Below are 18,479 nucleotides of genomic sequence, written 5' to 3'. Positions count from 1 at the left end.
GCCTTGAGTCATTGTTTATGATTTTGAATAGCTTGTCTCATGGATTCATGCTGTTTGCATCAATAACTGCGATCATACACAGCTCTAAATTAAAGAAGAGCTCAGCTTCTCCCCATGGACCCAAGCATCACAGTGCAGCAAAACAAAGAGGCAATTTTCACACCTTGTTATAATGCATGATTGAAAGGTATAACAAGCGTTCATTCTTTTTCTCTGTAGTTCCAGCCTCGCCTACAAATCTCCCCAAACCTTTTGTGCATTGTTTGCAGCTACACAACCTTGACTTCATTAGTTTCCTCTGCTGCCTCTTGTTTACTCCAGCTTGCATTGACTGGACTGGTTGCAACCGATTTCTTGATATTAAACAGTTGCACAGCTGACAACTACAAACAAGTTGTTAAATGAATCTAAATTAAGTCAAGTCACTCACAGACAAGCTCAGCGCTACGAAGCATGTGGAAGTGGATCAGATGTTGGCAACAGGTTGGTGTTTACTACAGGTACTTAACTCAAAGGTAGCACAACAAACATTTCTGTGTTTTATAGTATTTTAAACACACAGTAAAATGACATATGTGTCATTTACATTTAGATGATCACATTGTAAATGTTAAATAATACCAAAGTTAAAGGGCAAAGAAGAATAGCCGTAAAAAATGCGAACATTTACTGAGGCAAATCACAGCTTTGGGTGAGGATTTAGCTCAGGCGTCGGATTTATTTAAGGCTTTAGAAACTGCAGCTTTTGAAGTAAGCTAATGCATTTTTATTTGTCTCGTTGTTTCATTCCACAGTTGAAAAACAAGGAAAAGGAAAGGTAACTGCCCCTGAACCAGGTGCTGATTGTTAATATGTCTTGTGTGAAAGCATCTGTTAAAGGCTGGGTGCACCATTTTCTCACATGAACAAACTCGTGGCAGATATGACACAGCCCATTGGTCAGCCCTGATGAAGACGGGGCAGCTTCTGTGTGCATGTGTGTGCTCCTGTGGCAGTTTGCGTGCGCATTAATGTGCCCTTGGTGGCTTTTCATTAGGCGGCATGTTTATGTGTGTTTGGAAAATGACTGAAGACAATAAACGGTGCTTAGTGTGCAACAGGTGTAGCTCTCAGTTGGAACCGATTTGCTGCTATCAGCTAAGGCAGTAGTGCCTCCAGCATCAGCTTCTTTTGAGACCCCATAGATTTACAGAAAAAAGCCCCTGCCAGATAGCGGTATGTCGAAAACGCAGCGCTGAACATTGAGCTTGTTTAATTGTTGTGTTGGGGGCCGATTGGAAGCGCTTGTCCAATTCTAGCAGGGAACAAAGCCAACATTGTTATCGCCTGTACCCAGACCCGCTTGCCAATATACCTGCTTTCTTTCAGTTTTAGGGAGGAAAAGGGGTGGAGAGGGGTGAGGCTGGGGTGACAATGACAAACAAACCAGTTACATTTTTCCTTCCTTCTCTTTGTTTGTTTGTTGTTTTGTTGCCACCCCTAGCTCAGTCAAAGGCAGCAGTATTAAGCTTACGCTGCTGTGATTGGGGGCTTGTTTTCGCGTTATCAAGAAAAGAATACCAGGGAAGGTTTACCTCCATCTCTCATGGTTCATCACTCAATCTCCTCTCTCCCTCCACTTTTTTTTTTTTTTTTTTTAAATTTGGAACCGCTCTATGGTTTCTTGTTTATGTGGCATTGAGCACACACTTCACTGATTCAGCCAGTTCCCTGATAAAACAGGAAGCAGAAGGTATGGCTACTATCGCTCTGCCTTCTGCCTCATACTGATTACAGAAGAGAGAATAAGAATACGCCTCTTTTTTTTCAATTATTGCAGTCTTTTATCTTCACTTTGACTACAAATTTAGATTGTCTTGCTCTCTTATATCTTGCTTTTCCAATTATGTTATCTGTCTTTGTCATCTGCCTTATTTCTTTCATTCTCTTGGCAAGAAAAAGGCTTTCAGGATTTAACAAAATCTGCATTAAAAATGATCAGCATCCCATATTCAGTATTTCATTGTTCACTATTTATGACAAATTAACACATATCTCATTGGTTGATCCGTACAGGGTTTGTGTTACATGCTGTAATTCTTTATTTGGGGATCCAGTGGAGCTCTTCCCTCATGCCTCTTGAATTTATGGTTAGGTCACCTCATGAATTTATCATCCTACAAGTATCATTGATATCAGTCTACCTTTCCCATCTCACGCTTCAATAAAATTTATAGGAAAAGAATGTGAAGCCTTTTTCTAAACTTCTACATAAATGTAACCTAAAACACAATTTAGTTCATAATTGTTTCTTGTATTTCTGTACTGAATGTAATGTAGAACTATAGAACATTCCAAGAGTTTATACAATCCTTTCTTACAACTGTATATTTACTACATATTTTATAAAAGGTATTGTACATTATAGAAGTGCTGTTAACTGTGGTTACTCTGTTAGCATTGAGATGCAAGCAGGTCCTTTTGTGGCTTTGTGTGTGCATTTGTTTTTCATCCAACAGCTCGTGTCACAGATGTGGAATTGCAGCAACCATTATCTCAGCGTCAGCAGGAGTAGAGAAGTTATTGTTAAGACTGGTATGAATGATGAATATCAACGTTTGTGTATTTTCTCTTGTAGCATCTGCTGTGGAACTATTCGGATACCATCTGACTTCTTCCATCTTTTTGCTCTTGTTTTTTTTTTTGCTTTTCAATCTATTGCTGTTTTTTTTTCCTTTCTCATCATCTTCTCTCATTTTCTCCACACTGTCGGTGCAGTGAAATGGCCCATTGTAAAAGAGCAGACTGTGTGCGTCTGAGACATTAGCTGCTGATTTAGTGGGACATTAGCTTGATGGATGGCTAGGCAGAAAACTCCTAACAACAGTTGATTTGCATCCAGAGAAACTTGCAGCTTGAGACTGAACAATGTTAAGCTCTCTCTTGTTTATGTTCTACATCTATTGAGGACTTCCACTGCACCGTTTCACAGCAGAGGAAACTCGAGACCTTACCAGTTTCAAATTGAGCAATAGCAAAGCATCTCCACTCGTTTTATCCTGCTTGACTTTATGATTGTTTGATGCAGTTGAAGTCGATTCTTTAACAGATGTATTATAAAACATTGTTTCTATCCATTGTTTAAAAGGTCAAAAAGGAGGGAAAGGAAAGGTGATGCACAAAGTTGCTTTGTCCATCACCCATGAAGTCCTGTTTTTTTAAGCTAGACTTGAGCTTTTTGCCTGTTGCCCTGAAGCATGTGTGTTTTTTATTGCCTGTTTTACTCTTAATAGGTCCACAACTCACAAAAACCCCCATCATGTTATAGTGAAATGAGCAGTAGTGTCTCTGTTTATCAGAGACTTTTTTTACTACAACTGCACATGTTCTTGCAATTAAAGGTTTTGCCCTTTGCTGGCCATTAGAAAATATATTGGATTACAGCACCTTGACATTGGCTTCTCTCTTCTTTTCTGCGCCAGGGACTTTGTGTATTTTCTAATATGCAGACTGTGGGCAGGTGAACGAAACCCAGTGTTGTCTGTTTGGTTTACTGTCTGCAAGGTTGCGCTAAAACGCTTGGCTGAATATCATCAAACCTGATGGAAGGGTGGAGCGCAAGCAAAGAAGTAGCCCTATGAATTTAGTACACCCGTTTCACTTTTTAAAAAATTGTTACCTACAGTATTGGCCTTGGCAAAAGACGGCATCCTCTGAATGTCCTTCTGTTTAATGCTAATTCACCCCATCAGCCTCTTTATCTGACTGCCAATGTGACTTCCATTTTCAGTTGACTGAACACATATGCATGCACACACACAGATGACATTCCCACCCTCTCGTCCCGCTTTCAGTAGCCTTCACTTTTTATTCATACACGCATATATTTTTTTCTCCTTCACACAGACACATCTCTTCTTGATCTGGTTTTCCTTCATCTGTGTCTCCTTCCGTCTCTCTCGATATCACTCTCCTTCCTGTCCGTCTCTCTTTTGCTCTGAAACAAACGACAGTGCAGAATGGATGTCCCCTTCATTTGCGTCGGCATAATGTTCTGATGAAAAATGAAGTGATCCCTCCAGACAGATTAGTCATCAGCGAGGGGACCTCTGCAGGAGAGGTGTGTGGGCATGTGCGTGTGTGTGAGAGACATAAATTACTCTCCCGGAGCCCTTCTGTTTGACTATGCAATATTTCAGCATATATTATTGGAGAGCTACGATCTGTTTTTGTATTAAGATCTTTGAACCGTTGTTCAGTCCTCAATAACTAATGCTGAGCATGAACCTTGATGAACTTGAACCATCCTAGTTTATCTTTGCTCATCCATGTAGTGCAGACAGACTTTCACAGTCAGGACTCCAGCTGAAAAATGTCCCTTTTTTCCTTATGAAATGACCTTGGTCATTACCTGCTGTAGTACATCCCACTCTGGTGACACCAAAGCAATTAATAGATGGGGGCACTCTCTCTTTATACTAGCTCATCCTGGCACTGTAGAGTCGGAATTCAAGGGATTTTTGTTTCTCTTACACCAACATCACAGTAAGTGTTGCTTATTAATATGTTTAGAAAATGCCTACTGCTGGATTCAATTCTGTTGCAAACATGCTTTTAGTTGTCTGGGTTATATCATAACATGTATAGCCTTTATGGCAATCATTTGGGAAGCCTGGTTTTTATCCCATATATCTAAAAATCCTGTGAAAATGAGTTGCAGACATTTTCTAACTGGAAAAATGAAAAAAGTTTCAATTGTAAATCAGGAACCAAGTGTTAGACATTTAATTCTGTTTTTGCAATTTTAAAAGACTCTATATAATTAAAAGAAAAGAAGGGGGCAAGCAGAGTAAACATCTAAATTATTAACAAGACTGAAAGTCCACAGTACTGCCAACAGCTTTGTTAGGCTGTACTTAGGCACAGTGGTGTTTTTGAGCTAAATGGTAAATGTGTGCTGGCGTGCTTGCAGTGACAGCGGTATTCAGTCTTAATAGTTATACAGGTGTTTGGTCATAAATCAATGGAAAAGTAAAACCTTGGATCTGATTACACAAATTAAATGTCAGAGGATGATTAAAGTTATTAAAATTCACCCAAAGGGGGTCATGAATGTCTGTACCAATTTTTGGGATCTGAGTGAAATATGAAATGTGAATCTCATGATAGCGCTAGAGGAGATCGACATGCTGTAAACAAGAATCCTGGTTTCTGTAATGGGAGATGGGGGATTAGATAAATCTTACATCTTACTGGTGTCTTTGCTGTGCATACCATAAGTGGCTTTCTAATCTGCTTTTTGTAAGAATTTATGTACACGATAAAGACTTCACACTGGTGCAGTTACAGCAGAGCAGGTGAATGAATTAAAAAAGTACAAAGAGTGATGTGTCGTATTTAAAAAGAATCGGTTTTGCTGATTTAGACACGCAGTCGGGATCACATTTTCGATTCCTACAGTCAAAACTAGAAGAGCTTGTGGCGTTTCAAGGCTGATGGTGCATTTTGCATTTAAAAAAAACAATTCAAGTGTTTCAGGAAGAATAAATTCACATGTGAATTTAATATGTCATACCCAGATAACCTGTGTGATGGGATTTATATGTAGTATGTATTCGTATGTAGTATTGTTCACAAACACTTTTCTGGACACAGTACACACTACAACTTTTAAGGACAGAAATTGGGACTTCTGTGGTTGCAAAGGCATACATCTATAGGCATTTTTTTGTTTTGTTTTTTTATTTCCAAGTCTAATATTGATAAAGCAATGCTTGCTTTTCTTAAATTACTTTCAAAAATCAATAAGTTGGGTTACTTTTTGTTTGTTTGTTTGTTGAGCCAAAAATGTGCAATTAATTATTTCCTGGAGTAGTGTTTCCTTTTTCATAGCATCTTGATTCTAATGTGGCTGCAAAAGAGGTTAAAAATACTTAATTCATGAAATTATATAGTTTATAATTGCTTTAGCAATATATGAGAACATGCCAGATTGTAGTCTGAGGTTATGGAACAAGGGTGAGAGGACCAGAGGCGACGGGCAGTCAACCCCGCTAGAGGCCAGCCACCATGGTACAAGTCGAGAACAAGGTCACAGGGCTAGGGGGCACCTAGCAGAGGCCCCCTGACAAGGAGGAGGTCCAAGCTACCCTGAGCCAAAGTGGCCAATGAACACACCAGAACATCCAGTCACATAAACAAGCAACCACATCCCAGGGAGGGGTAGGAGCAGGGAGTGGTGACCATGTTCCACAGGGTCAAGGCTCAACAAGCCCCAGACCCAAGCCCAGCCACGCACACACACACCCACATACAGACCATTCACTCACTCACTCTCACCCACTTTTTTCCCCAGCTCACTCAAGCAGTGTAGAATTTTACTGTGCTAAAGAAAACCTAAATTAAAATGATGACCAAGTTTCCTTACCCTCATAGAAAACATGGTTAAGTCTGTAAAGTATTTAAACATGAGCAAGCTGACACTCTCAAGCAATGTGCCCTATAAAACATTAACATAAACTGGCTCTTGTCACCTTATGCAGCAAAATGCCATATTTTTTTTTTGTTTGAATGAAAAGGAAAAAAAACAAACATCTTTAGTCAAAGTCATATTCCTCCAGGACCGGTTGCTTTTTCTAAACTGTTGCCAAGAAGCCATCTGTTGTCACTCTGCCTAAAACTAAAAGAGGAGTGTGCCAAGTAAGTTTATTAGATCAGTTTTTGTCATCTTTGATCAAAGAAGAAAAAAAATGCATGTCAAATATCTTTGCCCAATCTTCTTCTAAATGGAATTTAACATAATCTAATGTTACCCGAGTGAATTTATGCCTGAATTTGCATACAAACAGATCCAGAGAAATGGATGAGGCAGTGACACAGCTGCACACCCTGAGGACTTTTACAGGTCAACCATTACAGCACAAGAGAGGTGTAACCTTGCTCTAGAGCTAGTTAAATATATTTCACATGTCACAAATGAGGACTAGCTTGTGAACCCTAAAGCAGAGAAAGTATGTGCTGACAGTGCATTACTGGATAGCTTGTGTCTGACTCTGGCTCCCAGTTTACATAGCGATATAGAACGAAATGGCGAGGAGGGTGTCACTGTGTTACCGAATGCATTAGTTAAAATACACAAGCTAAAGTTATGTATGCATGTGGGTCAAATGAATAACTGAACTGTTTGTTACCAATATTTATCATATCTGGTACATTTCATGTTGTTCATGCTGTCTGTTTTTAGTTTTTTATATATATATATATTTTAGGGGTGCAACGATACACAAAATTCACGGTTCGGTTCGGTTCGATACTTTGGTGTCACGGTTCAATATTTTTTCGATACAAAAAAAATGTTCATACCTTTTTAATTTGTCATTTATTAAACTTATAAATATATATTTTAACTCAAAAGTACAGTTTTTAAATTTAATGTTGCTGAAACAAAAGTAATTTAAAAAATAAATATATCTCTGGGCTCTCAAAATTTCAAAATCCCTGGTAGCCCTTCGGGCAGGGACTCTTCAGTTTTTGGTAGCCCAAAATAAATTTAAGTAGCCCAAATAAAAAAGAGAGCAATTTTTTGATTGATGTTTTGTTTCCTTTACAATATTATACATTAAAGTATAATATTGTAAAGGAAACAAAACATTAATCAAAAAATTGTTGAAAAACAAATTACAACATTGTATAAAAATTACAATCATCAACTCAAATACTTGGTTCTAATTGAACAGAAATTTCTATGAACTTGTAAGAACTGTGTAGGACATGAATCCATCTGTGTCAGATCCTGAATTTGAAATTTCCACTGAAGTCAGGGGTAAGAGACAAGTGGAACCAAGATCTAGGCCATTTGCTTTTTGAAGTTTGCAAAGACTGCTAAATTTTGCCAGTGGTAGTTCACTCTTTGCAACATAGTACGCTGTTCTAAACAGATTTTTTCAGGTTTATTTTTAGTATGTTATTTGCAATTGGTGTTTGTTCTGGGAAAGATATTGCAGACTGAGCAATAATGCATTTCTTGCATTTCTCATGGGTTCTAATGGGGGCCTTTCTTAAAATGACTGGTCCCAGTAACAAAGGCGCTTGTCGACTCAGAAATCGAGAGAAAACCAACAACACACCCAGCAGAACATTATGTTATTTATTTACACGGGTGCACATAAGTGGTCCGCATGTGCGCATTCGCTGTCAAAATAAAAGACGCGCACCAGATAAGAAGTTGCAACGCGCATTTGCGTCCATATAAAAAGCACTGTTTTTGTCCGCTAGAGTGGGATTTTCACGGCACATTCCGCACCACATCTCTGTGCGTTCATCATTTGTTTGAAGCCAGCTCACCTCCTGCATCCACTTTTCCGAGAATACGTGCTTCTTTTGTGGTTCGGACTCCTTCTGACATTTGTTTGGAGGTGGAGGAACACCAAAATAATTGCTTAAAGGAGCTTGCTTCTTCGACATCTTTAAGAGTTCTAAACAAATGTCTGTCCTCCTCCAGAAAATCTTATGTATGCAAACACGCGTTGCAACTTCATATCTTGTGTGCGTTTTTTTTATTTTATTTTGACAGCGAATGCGCACCTGCGGACCACTTATGTGCAGCCCCAGTTATATAGCTTGTCTTGCAGCCACAGAAATTCTTTTGTCCATGAAACCATAAAGCTGCACTTTCTTTTTGCCTTATAGTCTGATTTGTCATAACTTTTCCGTTTTGTGGTAAACTTTTCTTTGGCGGTCACTTCTTCACCCTGACCCGTCTTATTTGGCTCAGCAGAACTAAAATATATATCCTGCTACTTTTACACACACACACACACACACACACACACACACACACACACACACACACACACACACACACACACACACACACATAACAGTCAGCGATTCTCTGCCTGATCAACCTCTCACATGTTTAAGCTTGCTGCGGGAGATTTCACTTGTCATGTTTGCATAGTAAGCCAACGATTGACAAAACGATGTCAGAGGAATTGGTGCGCAAATTATCATCACTCACCAATCAGTACTGTCGCTCTCTATACACAGTTTGCGCGATTGCAAAGTGAAAGCAAACAACAAGCGCAAATTCAAACGCGATTTCAACATGTCACATATTGACAGTGGCTCATCGATGCCAATGACATAATTATCCAGCTACATTTCCGAAAGAATGCAAAAGCATTGACATATATTTTTCCTTCCTACAATCCGGTTGTTCAGTGATGACGCGACGAATCCTACTTCCGGGTCTAAAGTAGTCTGCGTTTAATATGGCTTTTGTGTTGTTAACATGTTTAATGTTATGTATTTTCTTCTATTTGATCTCAAAAAGCTCCTAAAACAGTCAGTGATCACTGTTGACCTCCCTCGGCTTTTATTACCACTAATCATTTATTTAAGCTCAGTTTTTAAAACCTTAGGATGTAACTACAGCCCAGCCCATGCAGCAGTATATGAATGACTAACCTCGTATTGTGGATGGATTATCTCAGTTGTTCTCCTGGCTGAAGTTTGGTCCTTTTACAGCATCCTGCCATGCGATTACATTTGTTCCTGACCACCGAGAACACTCACGTTAACTTTTATCGAGTGGGAAAAAAGTTAGCTTGTTTATATTATGCTAACATAGCTGTCTCTCTAGCGGTCATGTAGCACATCATTAAATACCAGCTAGCCCAACTTCAGTAACCCTACAAACGTCACTGTTTAGTTTTCTGTCTTCATTTATGCTGGAAGTGATAGCAGAGCTGTATGTTTTAATTTGTTTCCAAAACCCTGCAGTCAGGACATGCTATATTGTATTTAGATAGAAGCTAGCGAACTAACTCCCTGCTAACTTCTAACTCCGTTAAATGTCATAAATTCCGTTTTCATGGATGCCTGGATGTTAAACTCAATTGTTACACCTGGTAGAGCAGAATGCTGATCATTTTATTAAAGATGAAAGACTTTAGACAGTTTTTCAACTCCCAGTAATGCCATAGTGATCGTTTGATATATGGACCTGCAGCAGAGTTTAGGTCCAGACACGGCTAGTGAGGTCAGACTGAACAATCGGATAGCCCGACGCAGGGCAGAGATAGATTTTGGTAGCCCGACTGGAAAAATCGCTAGCCCCGGGACGTGGGGCTAGTGATATTGCAAGCCCTGTATCTGGATTGAGGAATCACTCATCTTTGGAAAAGAGAGTTTATTACAGAGAAATGGCTCTTTCCCAAATAAAAGCTATACTATACGCTTCTTCTGGGCTATATTCTCAGCAGCATATTGTAGCGGGTCAGGGCTGTTCTGTTTGTACAGTTATGTTTTGTTTATGTTGCCATAGTGACGGGTGACGCCCTCTCGCTGCAACGGTGTGTCCTTCCTGGGTCAGAGGGCGCCCTGTGTGTTGTTGTTGTTGCTGTGTGGTTGCCGTGCTGAGCAGTTAGCTAGCGGCAGTGTTCTTCTGCAGATGTCAATAAACGGCTGTGCTCCCTGGCTACCTCACGGGAAGCAAGACCAAACGACACCTCCGTCTCCACCTTGTCTGAGCTCGCCACAATATTAAACATATCAGGTCCCCATAAGGAGAATCATGTGCTAACGGCTGTCTAAATGACTCGGGTAAAGTTTGTAGCATGCATGTGTAACAGTGTTTATGTGGTATTATTCCACTTGCCGCAAATATCAGTGTAATGGGGAAACAGCGCCCCCCTCTCGGTGTGGCTGGTTAGGTGAGGCTGGCTGCAGTAATCGCTGCCAGTCTGCCGTAGCCATATGAGAGGTGAGTTGTATTGTTCCGCACACAATATAGCTAAGTAGTACAGACACATAAAACATGTTTGATTAGCTGACGAGCACCGAGTGTAATAAGTGCTTAGTGGACACATGTCCAACACCAGTTTTATGTACTTTTGTCTTATGTACTAAAGCGGAATGCTAATGAGATGTTCTGCCGTAGTGTGCTTTGCGGAGTGGTGTATGGCGAGCCTGTGTACTGATAATACACCGTTGTTTCCATTCAGGTACATCATTTGTTGTTGCTGTTATTTTATTGTATATTAGAAATTGTAATATTGCTGCAGTAATCGCTGCCAGTCTGCCGTAGCCAAACGAGAGTGTGCTGTGCGGAGTGGTGTGTGGCGAGCCTGTGCACTGATAATACACTGTTGTTTCCATTCAGGAAATAAAGTGGCAACGATCGATCAGAGACTCCTTGTCTTTTTAAAAACACTACACAACGCAGAGTCGAGGAGTCTGTTTGGGCCGAACTGTTTCAGCGGGATGAAGCAGAAACCGGTTACACATGCTTGTTGTTTTTGTCTGCTTCCACTTGTCTTTGAACCAGGATGATGTCGGCGTAAATGTGCAGTCATATTCGTTGTGTTCCCACTAGTGCTGTCAGCGTTAATCTCGTTGAAATGACGTTAACGCCACAACACGGCAAATGTCCGTTAACGAGCTACCCCTGATCACCCCGTGCATGAGGCTAGATGGCCAACACGTTAACGAGCTAACTGCGCTAACACACTAGTTCCCACCCATGTAATTGAGCATTGCGTGGCACATCCAATGACGTCTTATCAATCGCTAACTGCTCAGCGCGGCAACCGTACAGCAACAACAACAACACACAGGGCGCCCTCTGACCCCGGAAGGACACACCGTGGCAGCGAGAGGGTGTCACCCGTCACTATGGCAACATAAACAAAACATAACTGTACAAACAGAACCCCGAACAGCCCTGACCCGCTATACATAGCCCCCAACTAAGGGGTCAGTCGTCCCGACGACCCCATTACCCCACACAAAGTCCTGCAAATGCCCAGGTGCCTTCATGAGTGCAACGAAACGATACTCGTATCGATATTGAACAGTGCTTTTTACGTTCGGTATGCACATGTATGAACAATACAAAATTTGTAATTTATTTTATCAACTTTCCTTCTGACGATGCTGTCTGTGTTGAGCGCTCAGTGAATCTGCGTTCGACTACTCCGCCTAGGCTGCACTGTCGAGCGCAGATCCACTGAGCGCTCAACACAGACAGCATCAAGAAGGAAGAGCACAAGGCAAGCTAGCAAGACAGAAGTTAAGCTCTCCTTGCAACATGGAAAATTTAACCTCCCCCACCCTCATTCAGATCTGGCGTTTGGAATTATTTTGGTTTTCATGTGACGTATGACCCTGAAGGTAAGCGCGTCATGGACTAAAGTAAAACAGCATGTTGGATGTGCCACGCAATGCTCAATTACATGGGTGGGAGCTAGTGTGTTAGCGCAGTTAGCTCGTTAACGTGTTGGCCGTCTAGCCCCATGCACCGGGCGATCAGGGGTAGCTCGTTAACGGACATTTGCCGTGTTGTGGCGTTAACGTCGAGATTAACGCTGACAGCACTAGTGGGAACACAACGAATATGACTGCACATTTATGCCGACATCATCCTAGTGCAAAGACAAGTGGAAGCAGACAAAAACAACAAGCATGCATGCTACAAACTTTACCCGAGTCATTTAGACAGCCGTTAGCACATGATTCTCCTTATGGGGACCTGATATGTTTAATATTGTGGCGAGCTCAGACAAGGAGGAGACGGAGGTGTCGTTTGGTCTTGCTTCCCGTGAGGTAGCCAGGGAGCACAGCCGTTTATTGACATCTGCAGAAGAACACTGCCGCTAGCTAACTGCTCAGCACAGCAGCAACAACAACACACAGGGCGCCCTCTGACCCAGGAAGGACACACCGTTGCAGCGAGAGGGCTTCACCCGTCACTATGGCAACATAAACAAAACATAACTGTACAAACAGAACAGCCCTGACCCGCTACAATATGCTGCTGAGAATATAGCCCAGAAGAAGCGTATAGTATAGCTTTTATTTGGGAAAGAGCCATTTCTCTGTAATAAACTCTCTTTTCCAAAGATGAGTGATTCCTCAATCCAGATACAGGGCTTGCAATATCACTAGCCCGACGTCCCGGGGCTAGCGATTTTTCCAGTCGGGCTACCAAAATCTATCTCTGCCCTGCGTCGGGCTATCCGATTGTTCAGTCTGACCTCACTAGCCGTGTCTGGACCTAAACTCTGCTGCAGGTCCATATATCAAACGATCACTATGGCATTACTGAGAGTTGAAAAACTGTCTAGGCTTTCATCTTTAATAAAATGATCAGCGTTCTGCTCTACCAGGTGTAACAATTGAGTTTAACATCCAGGCATCCATGAAAACGGAATTTATGACATTTAACGGAGTTAGAAGTTAGCAGGGAGTTTGCTCGCTAGCTTCTATCTAAATACAATATAGCATGTCCTGACTGCAGGGTTTTGGAAACAAATTAAAACATACAGCTCTGCTATCACTTCCAGCATAAATGAAGACAGAAAACTAAACAGTGACGTTTGTAGGGTTACTGAAGTTTGGCTAGCTGGTATTTAATGATGTGCTACATGACCGCTAGAGAGACAGCTATGTTAGCATAATATAAACAAGCTAACTTTTTTCCCACTCGATAAAAGTTAACGTGAGTGTTCTCGGTGGTCAGGAACAAATGTAATCGCATGGCAGGATGCTGTAAAAGGACCAAACTTCAGCCAGGAGAACAACTGAGATAATCCATCCACAATACGAGGTTAGTCATTCATATACTGCTGCATGGGCTGGGCTGTAGTTACATCCTAAGGTTTTAAAAACTGAGCTTAAATAAATGATTAGTGGTAATAAAAGCCGAGGGAGGTCAACAGTGATCACTGACTGTTTTAGGAGCTTTTTGAGATCAAATAGAAGAAAATACATAACATTAAACATGTTAACAACACAAAAGCCATATTAAACGCAGACTACTTTAGACCCGGAAGTAGGATTCGTTGCGTCATCACTGAACAACCGGATTGTAGGAAGGAAAAATATATGTCAATGCTTTTGCATTCTTTCGGAAATGTAGCTGGATAATTATGTCATTGGCATCGATGAGCCACTGTCAATATGTGACATGTTGAAATCGCGTTTGAATTTGCGCTTGTTGTTTGCTTTCACTTTGCAATCAGGCAAACTGTGTATAGAGAGCGACAGTACTGATTGGTGAGTGATGATAATTTGCGCACCAATTCCTCTGACATAGTTTTATCAATCGTTGGCTTACTATGCAAACATGACAAGTGAAATCTCCCGCAGCAAGCTTAAACATGTGAGAGGTTGATCAGGCAGAGAATCGCTGACCGTTATGTATGTGTGTGTGTGTGTGTGTGTGTGTGCATAAAAGTAGCAGGATATATATTTTAGTTCTGCTGAGCCAAATAAGACAGGTCAGGGTGAAGAAGTGACAGCCAAAGAAAAGTTTACCACAAAACGGAAAAGTTATGACAAATCAGACTATAAGGCAAAAAGAAAGTGCAGCTTTATGGTTTCATGGACAAATGACTTTCTGGTGGCTGCAGATAGGGGTGATTGCTCAGTTCTTGTTCTGTTTAACCTTAGTTCAGCCTTCAGTACCGTTGATAATCAAATCTTAATCCACCGCTTAAATCACATGATAGGGATGTCTAGCTCCATCTTGGGGTTGTTCAGTTCATTTCTGCGAGTAGAACACTTTTGATGTCAGTGAGAAACTTTTGGTCAGCTGTAGCTAGATTATCATGCAGCGTTCCGCAAGGCTCTATCTTAAGTCCCTTGTTGTTTAACTGGTATATTGTGCCACAAGGCCATATTATAATTAGTTTGAAATCCATTTCCTATCATCTGTATGCAGATGATATTCAACTGTACCGTTATTCCAAACCTTATAGTTAGATAAACTATCCATTCTAATGGAACTTCTTAAGGAAATTAATGGTTGGATGAGTGTTAAATTTTTGCTCCAGAGAGCATTAAGCCCCAGACTAGACATCATTTGGGATCTTTCTCATCCACTGTAAAAGCTACAGCTTCAAATCTTGGGTTAATTTTTAATCAATTTTTGACTTTTCATGTTTACATCAAGTCTATGACCTTCTATTGCTTTCTTAAGAAATATCGCTAAACTCAGGACTGTTGTCTCTAAAGGTAAATTGGAGATGCTTTTTTATGCCTTCATTGCCTCATGATTATAATATTGAAGGCTTCTTTAAATTGCCTTCAAGCTGTCCAAAATGCTGCTGCAAGGCTTTTAACTCACACTCACAAATTCTCACATATCACCCCATTGTTAAAGAGTCTGCGCCAGCTTCCATTTAGTTTCAGATCTCAATTTAAAATCTTGACTCTTACTTTCATGGCCTGATGTGGAGAGGCCCCCACTTACATCATCTTCTACATCATGCTTCTTCCTTCGATCTGCTGATAGTGGTCTTCTGGTGATTCCACGTACCGATCTAAAAAATAAATGGGATTTTGCCTTTCAAACATTTGTGCCAAAACTATGGAGCAGTTTACCTCTCTCTCTTTGCACCCTTGACTCTGTGTCTTCTTTTAAAAAAAACAAAAACAAAAAACAGCTGAAAATGCATCTATCCAGATCTATCAGGCATTTGAATAATATTTTTGTGTATTATAGTTTTTTTTTATTCAGTTGTATTTTAATATTGTAAGAATCTATTGAAGTGCATTACAATCTTAAAAAGTACTTATTCATTAACAGTAAAACATATGAAAAGTGTCACAGTCATTGGTAACGTGGTGATTCTCTGCAACAATTGCTCACAAGTGCAGAATTTCTTTAAGTTGTAAAACTCTGGTTGCCCACTCTCCTTAGATTGCTGCAGCTATTTTGGATTTTTTTTATATATAAATTTATAGCCTTTTTTTAAGGCTTGCTGCTGGGTTTGCTCTGGGCTCCTCTATATGACGCTGAAGCTGGGAGGTCCACTATTCCCCCGCCCCTGACATTGAAGCTGTGAGGCGCATAGTGCTCTCTCTCTCATCTTATACTTATTTATTACATTTATCTGATTTGTTTATTGCGCTTTAAACAGAATCTTATTGGGGGGGGGGTTGTTTTTGTTTTTTTAAATTTCATTTTTGTATTTTCCAACTGGTAATTTTACTCTGTTGATTCTTGATTTACCACCTAATTCATCAGTTAGAACGAGATGCTTTTGATATTCGTAACAAAGAGCTGCAGGAGAATACTTTACAGCCTAGAAAACAGGCGCTTTCTTCACTGGCCTTTCAACTACTTAGCTGTGAGCAGATGACATTTCCAGTTTTGCAACTATTAACCCACCACTTCTTCTGTCTGTCTCTATCTTTTTTGTGTCTTTTTAGTCAAGACAACTATTTTGAACTACCAGAGTCCCACCACTGGTCTGTTCCCAGTAAAAACATGCTCTACCTGCAAAGAGGCAAAGGTCCGGGACTCTCTGTACTGTGCTGCCAGTGCCTGGGCCTTGGCAATGGCATATCGGTTAGTATGCAAAATGCACACGCATGCAAAATAAACTGTGTAATATATGTTTGTTTATAAGTATGCAATATGTCTTTTTCCAAAATTTGTGTGGACTTAGGAAGCTGGCACCTTAGCTGTGTGCTAAAGATAGTGCTTTTTACCTAAAATTGAGTTACAAAACTCATAGAAAGCTCAACTTGACCAAAGCTGTTTGGCAGATTACCAACATGTACGTGTTTGTGGGTGAGTGTGGCTCCAAGATAAGCCCAGTTGTACTAACAAGTGCACACAATCCTTGAAATTATTTGAAAATATGTCTTTTCACACACCCAACCCAACAAGCTAGAGGTTGCAGGGTGCAATCATAGAATATGGGTAAACAGCTAGTGATCTGTACAAGTTAAAAACTTAGAACTCATGTTTATGTTCAGTTAGACTTTTTAAAGAACTCTTCGATTACTGTTGTTAGAGTATCTCAGACTGAAATCTAAATTCATGGTGAGTAGTGGAGGCGGAGGTCATAAACACAGATGGTTATTGCAGTGAGTCCAGTTTCTTGTGGGCAGAGGTCTTTCTTGCTGTTATATAGTGATAGATGGTTGCAGCATGTTGTGCTTCTGAATATGCCACTGACCCATAAACTCAGGAGTAGCTGAAAAACCAGTCCTATGTATTGCCTTTTTTCAGCATCACAGCAACGCTGGTGTAAAAGAAATACTAAAATAGATGGACAGCTCAGTTTGTTGGGCATTATATGAAAGCTGACCAAAAAGCCCCAGTTAGTTTCACAGGTTTTTTTCCCTGCTCTCTTCGTTTTCATGCTTACTGATCCTCATCTTTAATCTGCCTCTGTCATTTGGAGGCTTTGCTTTTTAACCACATAGGGGTTATTACTTCTAGAAGAACATTTCAAAATTTCACTGGGGCCACCAAACCCCTTTATCAATGTTCCCCTGTGTTGATGCCCAAATTCCTCTTAAGGAAAGAGCACTTCCACAAAATGAGCTTGTAACAGGGCACAGAAGAAGGGTGGGGGGCAAAAAGATAAAGAGGAAGGAGGCAGAATTGGAAAGGGGAGGTATACGAGAAAGAGTGAAAGTGGAGATGCGGGAGTGGTAGAGGGGAGATTTAAGCTGGTCAGGGTTCGCAATAGAGAAGAAGAAGTGGAAGATGGCGAGAGAGGCAGAGAGGAAACTAGATGGAGGGGGAAGACGGAGGGAAAGAGCGGGGTAAAAATAGAGTGTACTGCAGTGATGTGACCAGAGGCAGATCCCAGTCATCAGTCATGGCTGCCTCCTATTAGAATTGTCACTGGGATTTAATTAAGATGATTCTCATCTGACAGGCTTGGATAGTGCCATTACTTACTTCACACCCAGATGCTGTGTGTGTTTGAGTATGTGTGTGTGAGATTCAATGACAAGACTGGCAGTTGGAGTTACCACAAACTTCTATTTTAAGGAAACATGATAGCTTTTATCTGCAGCTTTGCCTACTCACTTTTCTATTTGTTATATACATTTTCTTGTTAATGACACTGGGTAGCTCTAGTGAAAATTTCCTCTCACTAACAAGTCCATGCAGTCAGTTTTGATGCACGGGGTCATGTCTTGAAGGCAGTCATTAATGCATTGTGTACCTCGTAAATTTTAAACAAGTATAACATCAGTGGCTTAGCTTTCCTTTGTTGTTAGCCAGAGTCATTACTAGCTTGACCTTTGTCAAACACATCTGACATCTGCCAGCCTCAGAAAGAATGAGCTGATTCGCACTGTGGTCGCTGCAACCAAGGAACAAGTGGCATTTCACTACCAGTATTCATTTCAGGACTTTCAAAACTTTTCTTTTCTATACCTAACAGATTTAATTTAAAGCTGATTTGTTTCCCCACAATTTGAATGCATTTTTCTATAGTGCATTCATTCATGTTTTTGTTAATTTGCATTCACTATTAAATGTAAATTGTGTAAATTGTTAAGAGCTTCTGTTGGTTTATCAGCACTGATGACTAATATACTTCAAAGTCAGTACTACGTGTGGGAAAGTCTAAAGAGCAAAAAAAAATCGCAGTATGATCATTATTTCATAGCTATGGGTAACTGAAACAGCCAGAGAACCATTGTATTTAGTCTTGGGTTAAGCAGTTTGATCTTCACAGCAG

At 40.5% G+C, this 18,479-nt stretch overlaps 1 protein-coding gene across 3 annotated transcripts in view; it reads left to right on the top strand.

Annotated features, from left to right (window-relative positions):
- phkb (phosphorylase kinase, beta) overlaps window positions 1–18,479 on the top strand; it is a 104,569-nt gene that overhangs the window by 8,637 nt on the left and 77,453 nt on the right. For all 3 annotated transcript variants that reach the window (XM_086305483.1, XM_086305343.1, XM_086305406.1), the window contains one exon: window positions 16,198–16,336. In XM_086305483.1, coding sequence (XP_086161609.1) covers window positions 16,198–16,336 — 139 coding nt within the window. The remainder of the gene's footprint in view (window positions 1–16,197; window positions 16,337–18,479) is intronic.

Source organism: Aulonocara sp. 'chitande type north' Nkhata Bay, linkage group LG1 (genome assembly GCF_057382095.1).
Source record: "Aulonocara sp. 'chitande type north' Nkhata Bay isolate Kocher_YH1m ecotype deep benthic linkage group LG1, A_spYH_male_GT1.1, whole genome shotgun sequence".
NCBI classification, from domain to species: domain Eukaryota; kingdom Metazoa; phylum Chordata; class Actinopteri; order Cichliformes; family Cichlidae; genus Aulonocara; species Aulonocara sp. 'chitande type north' Nkhata Bay.
This window is presented reverse-complemented; position numbering and strand designations above follow the sequence as displayed.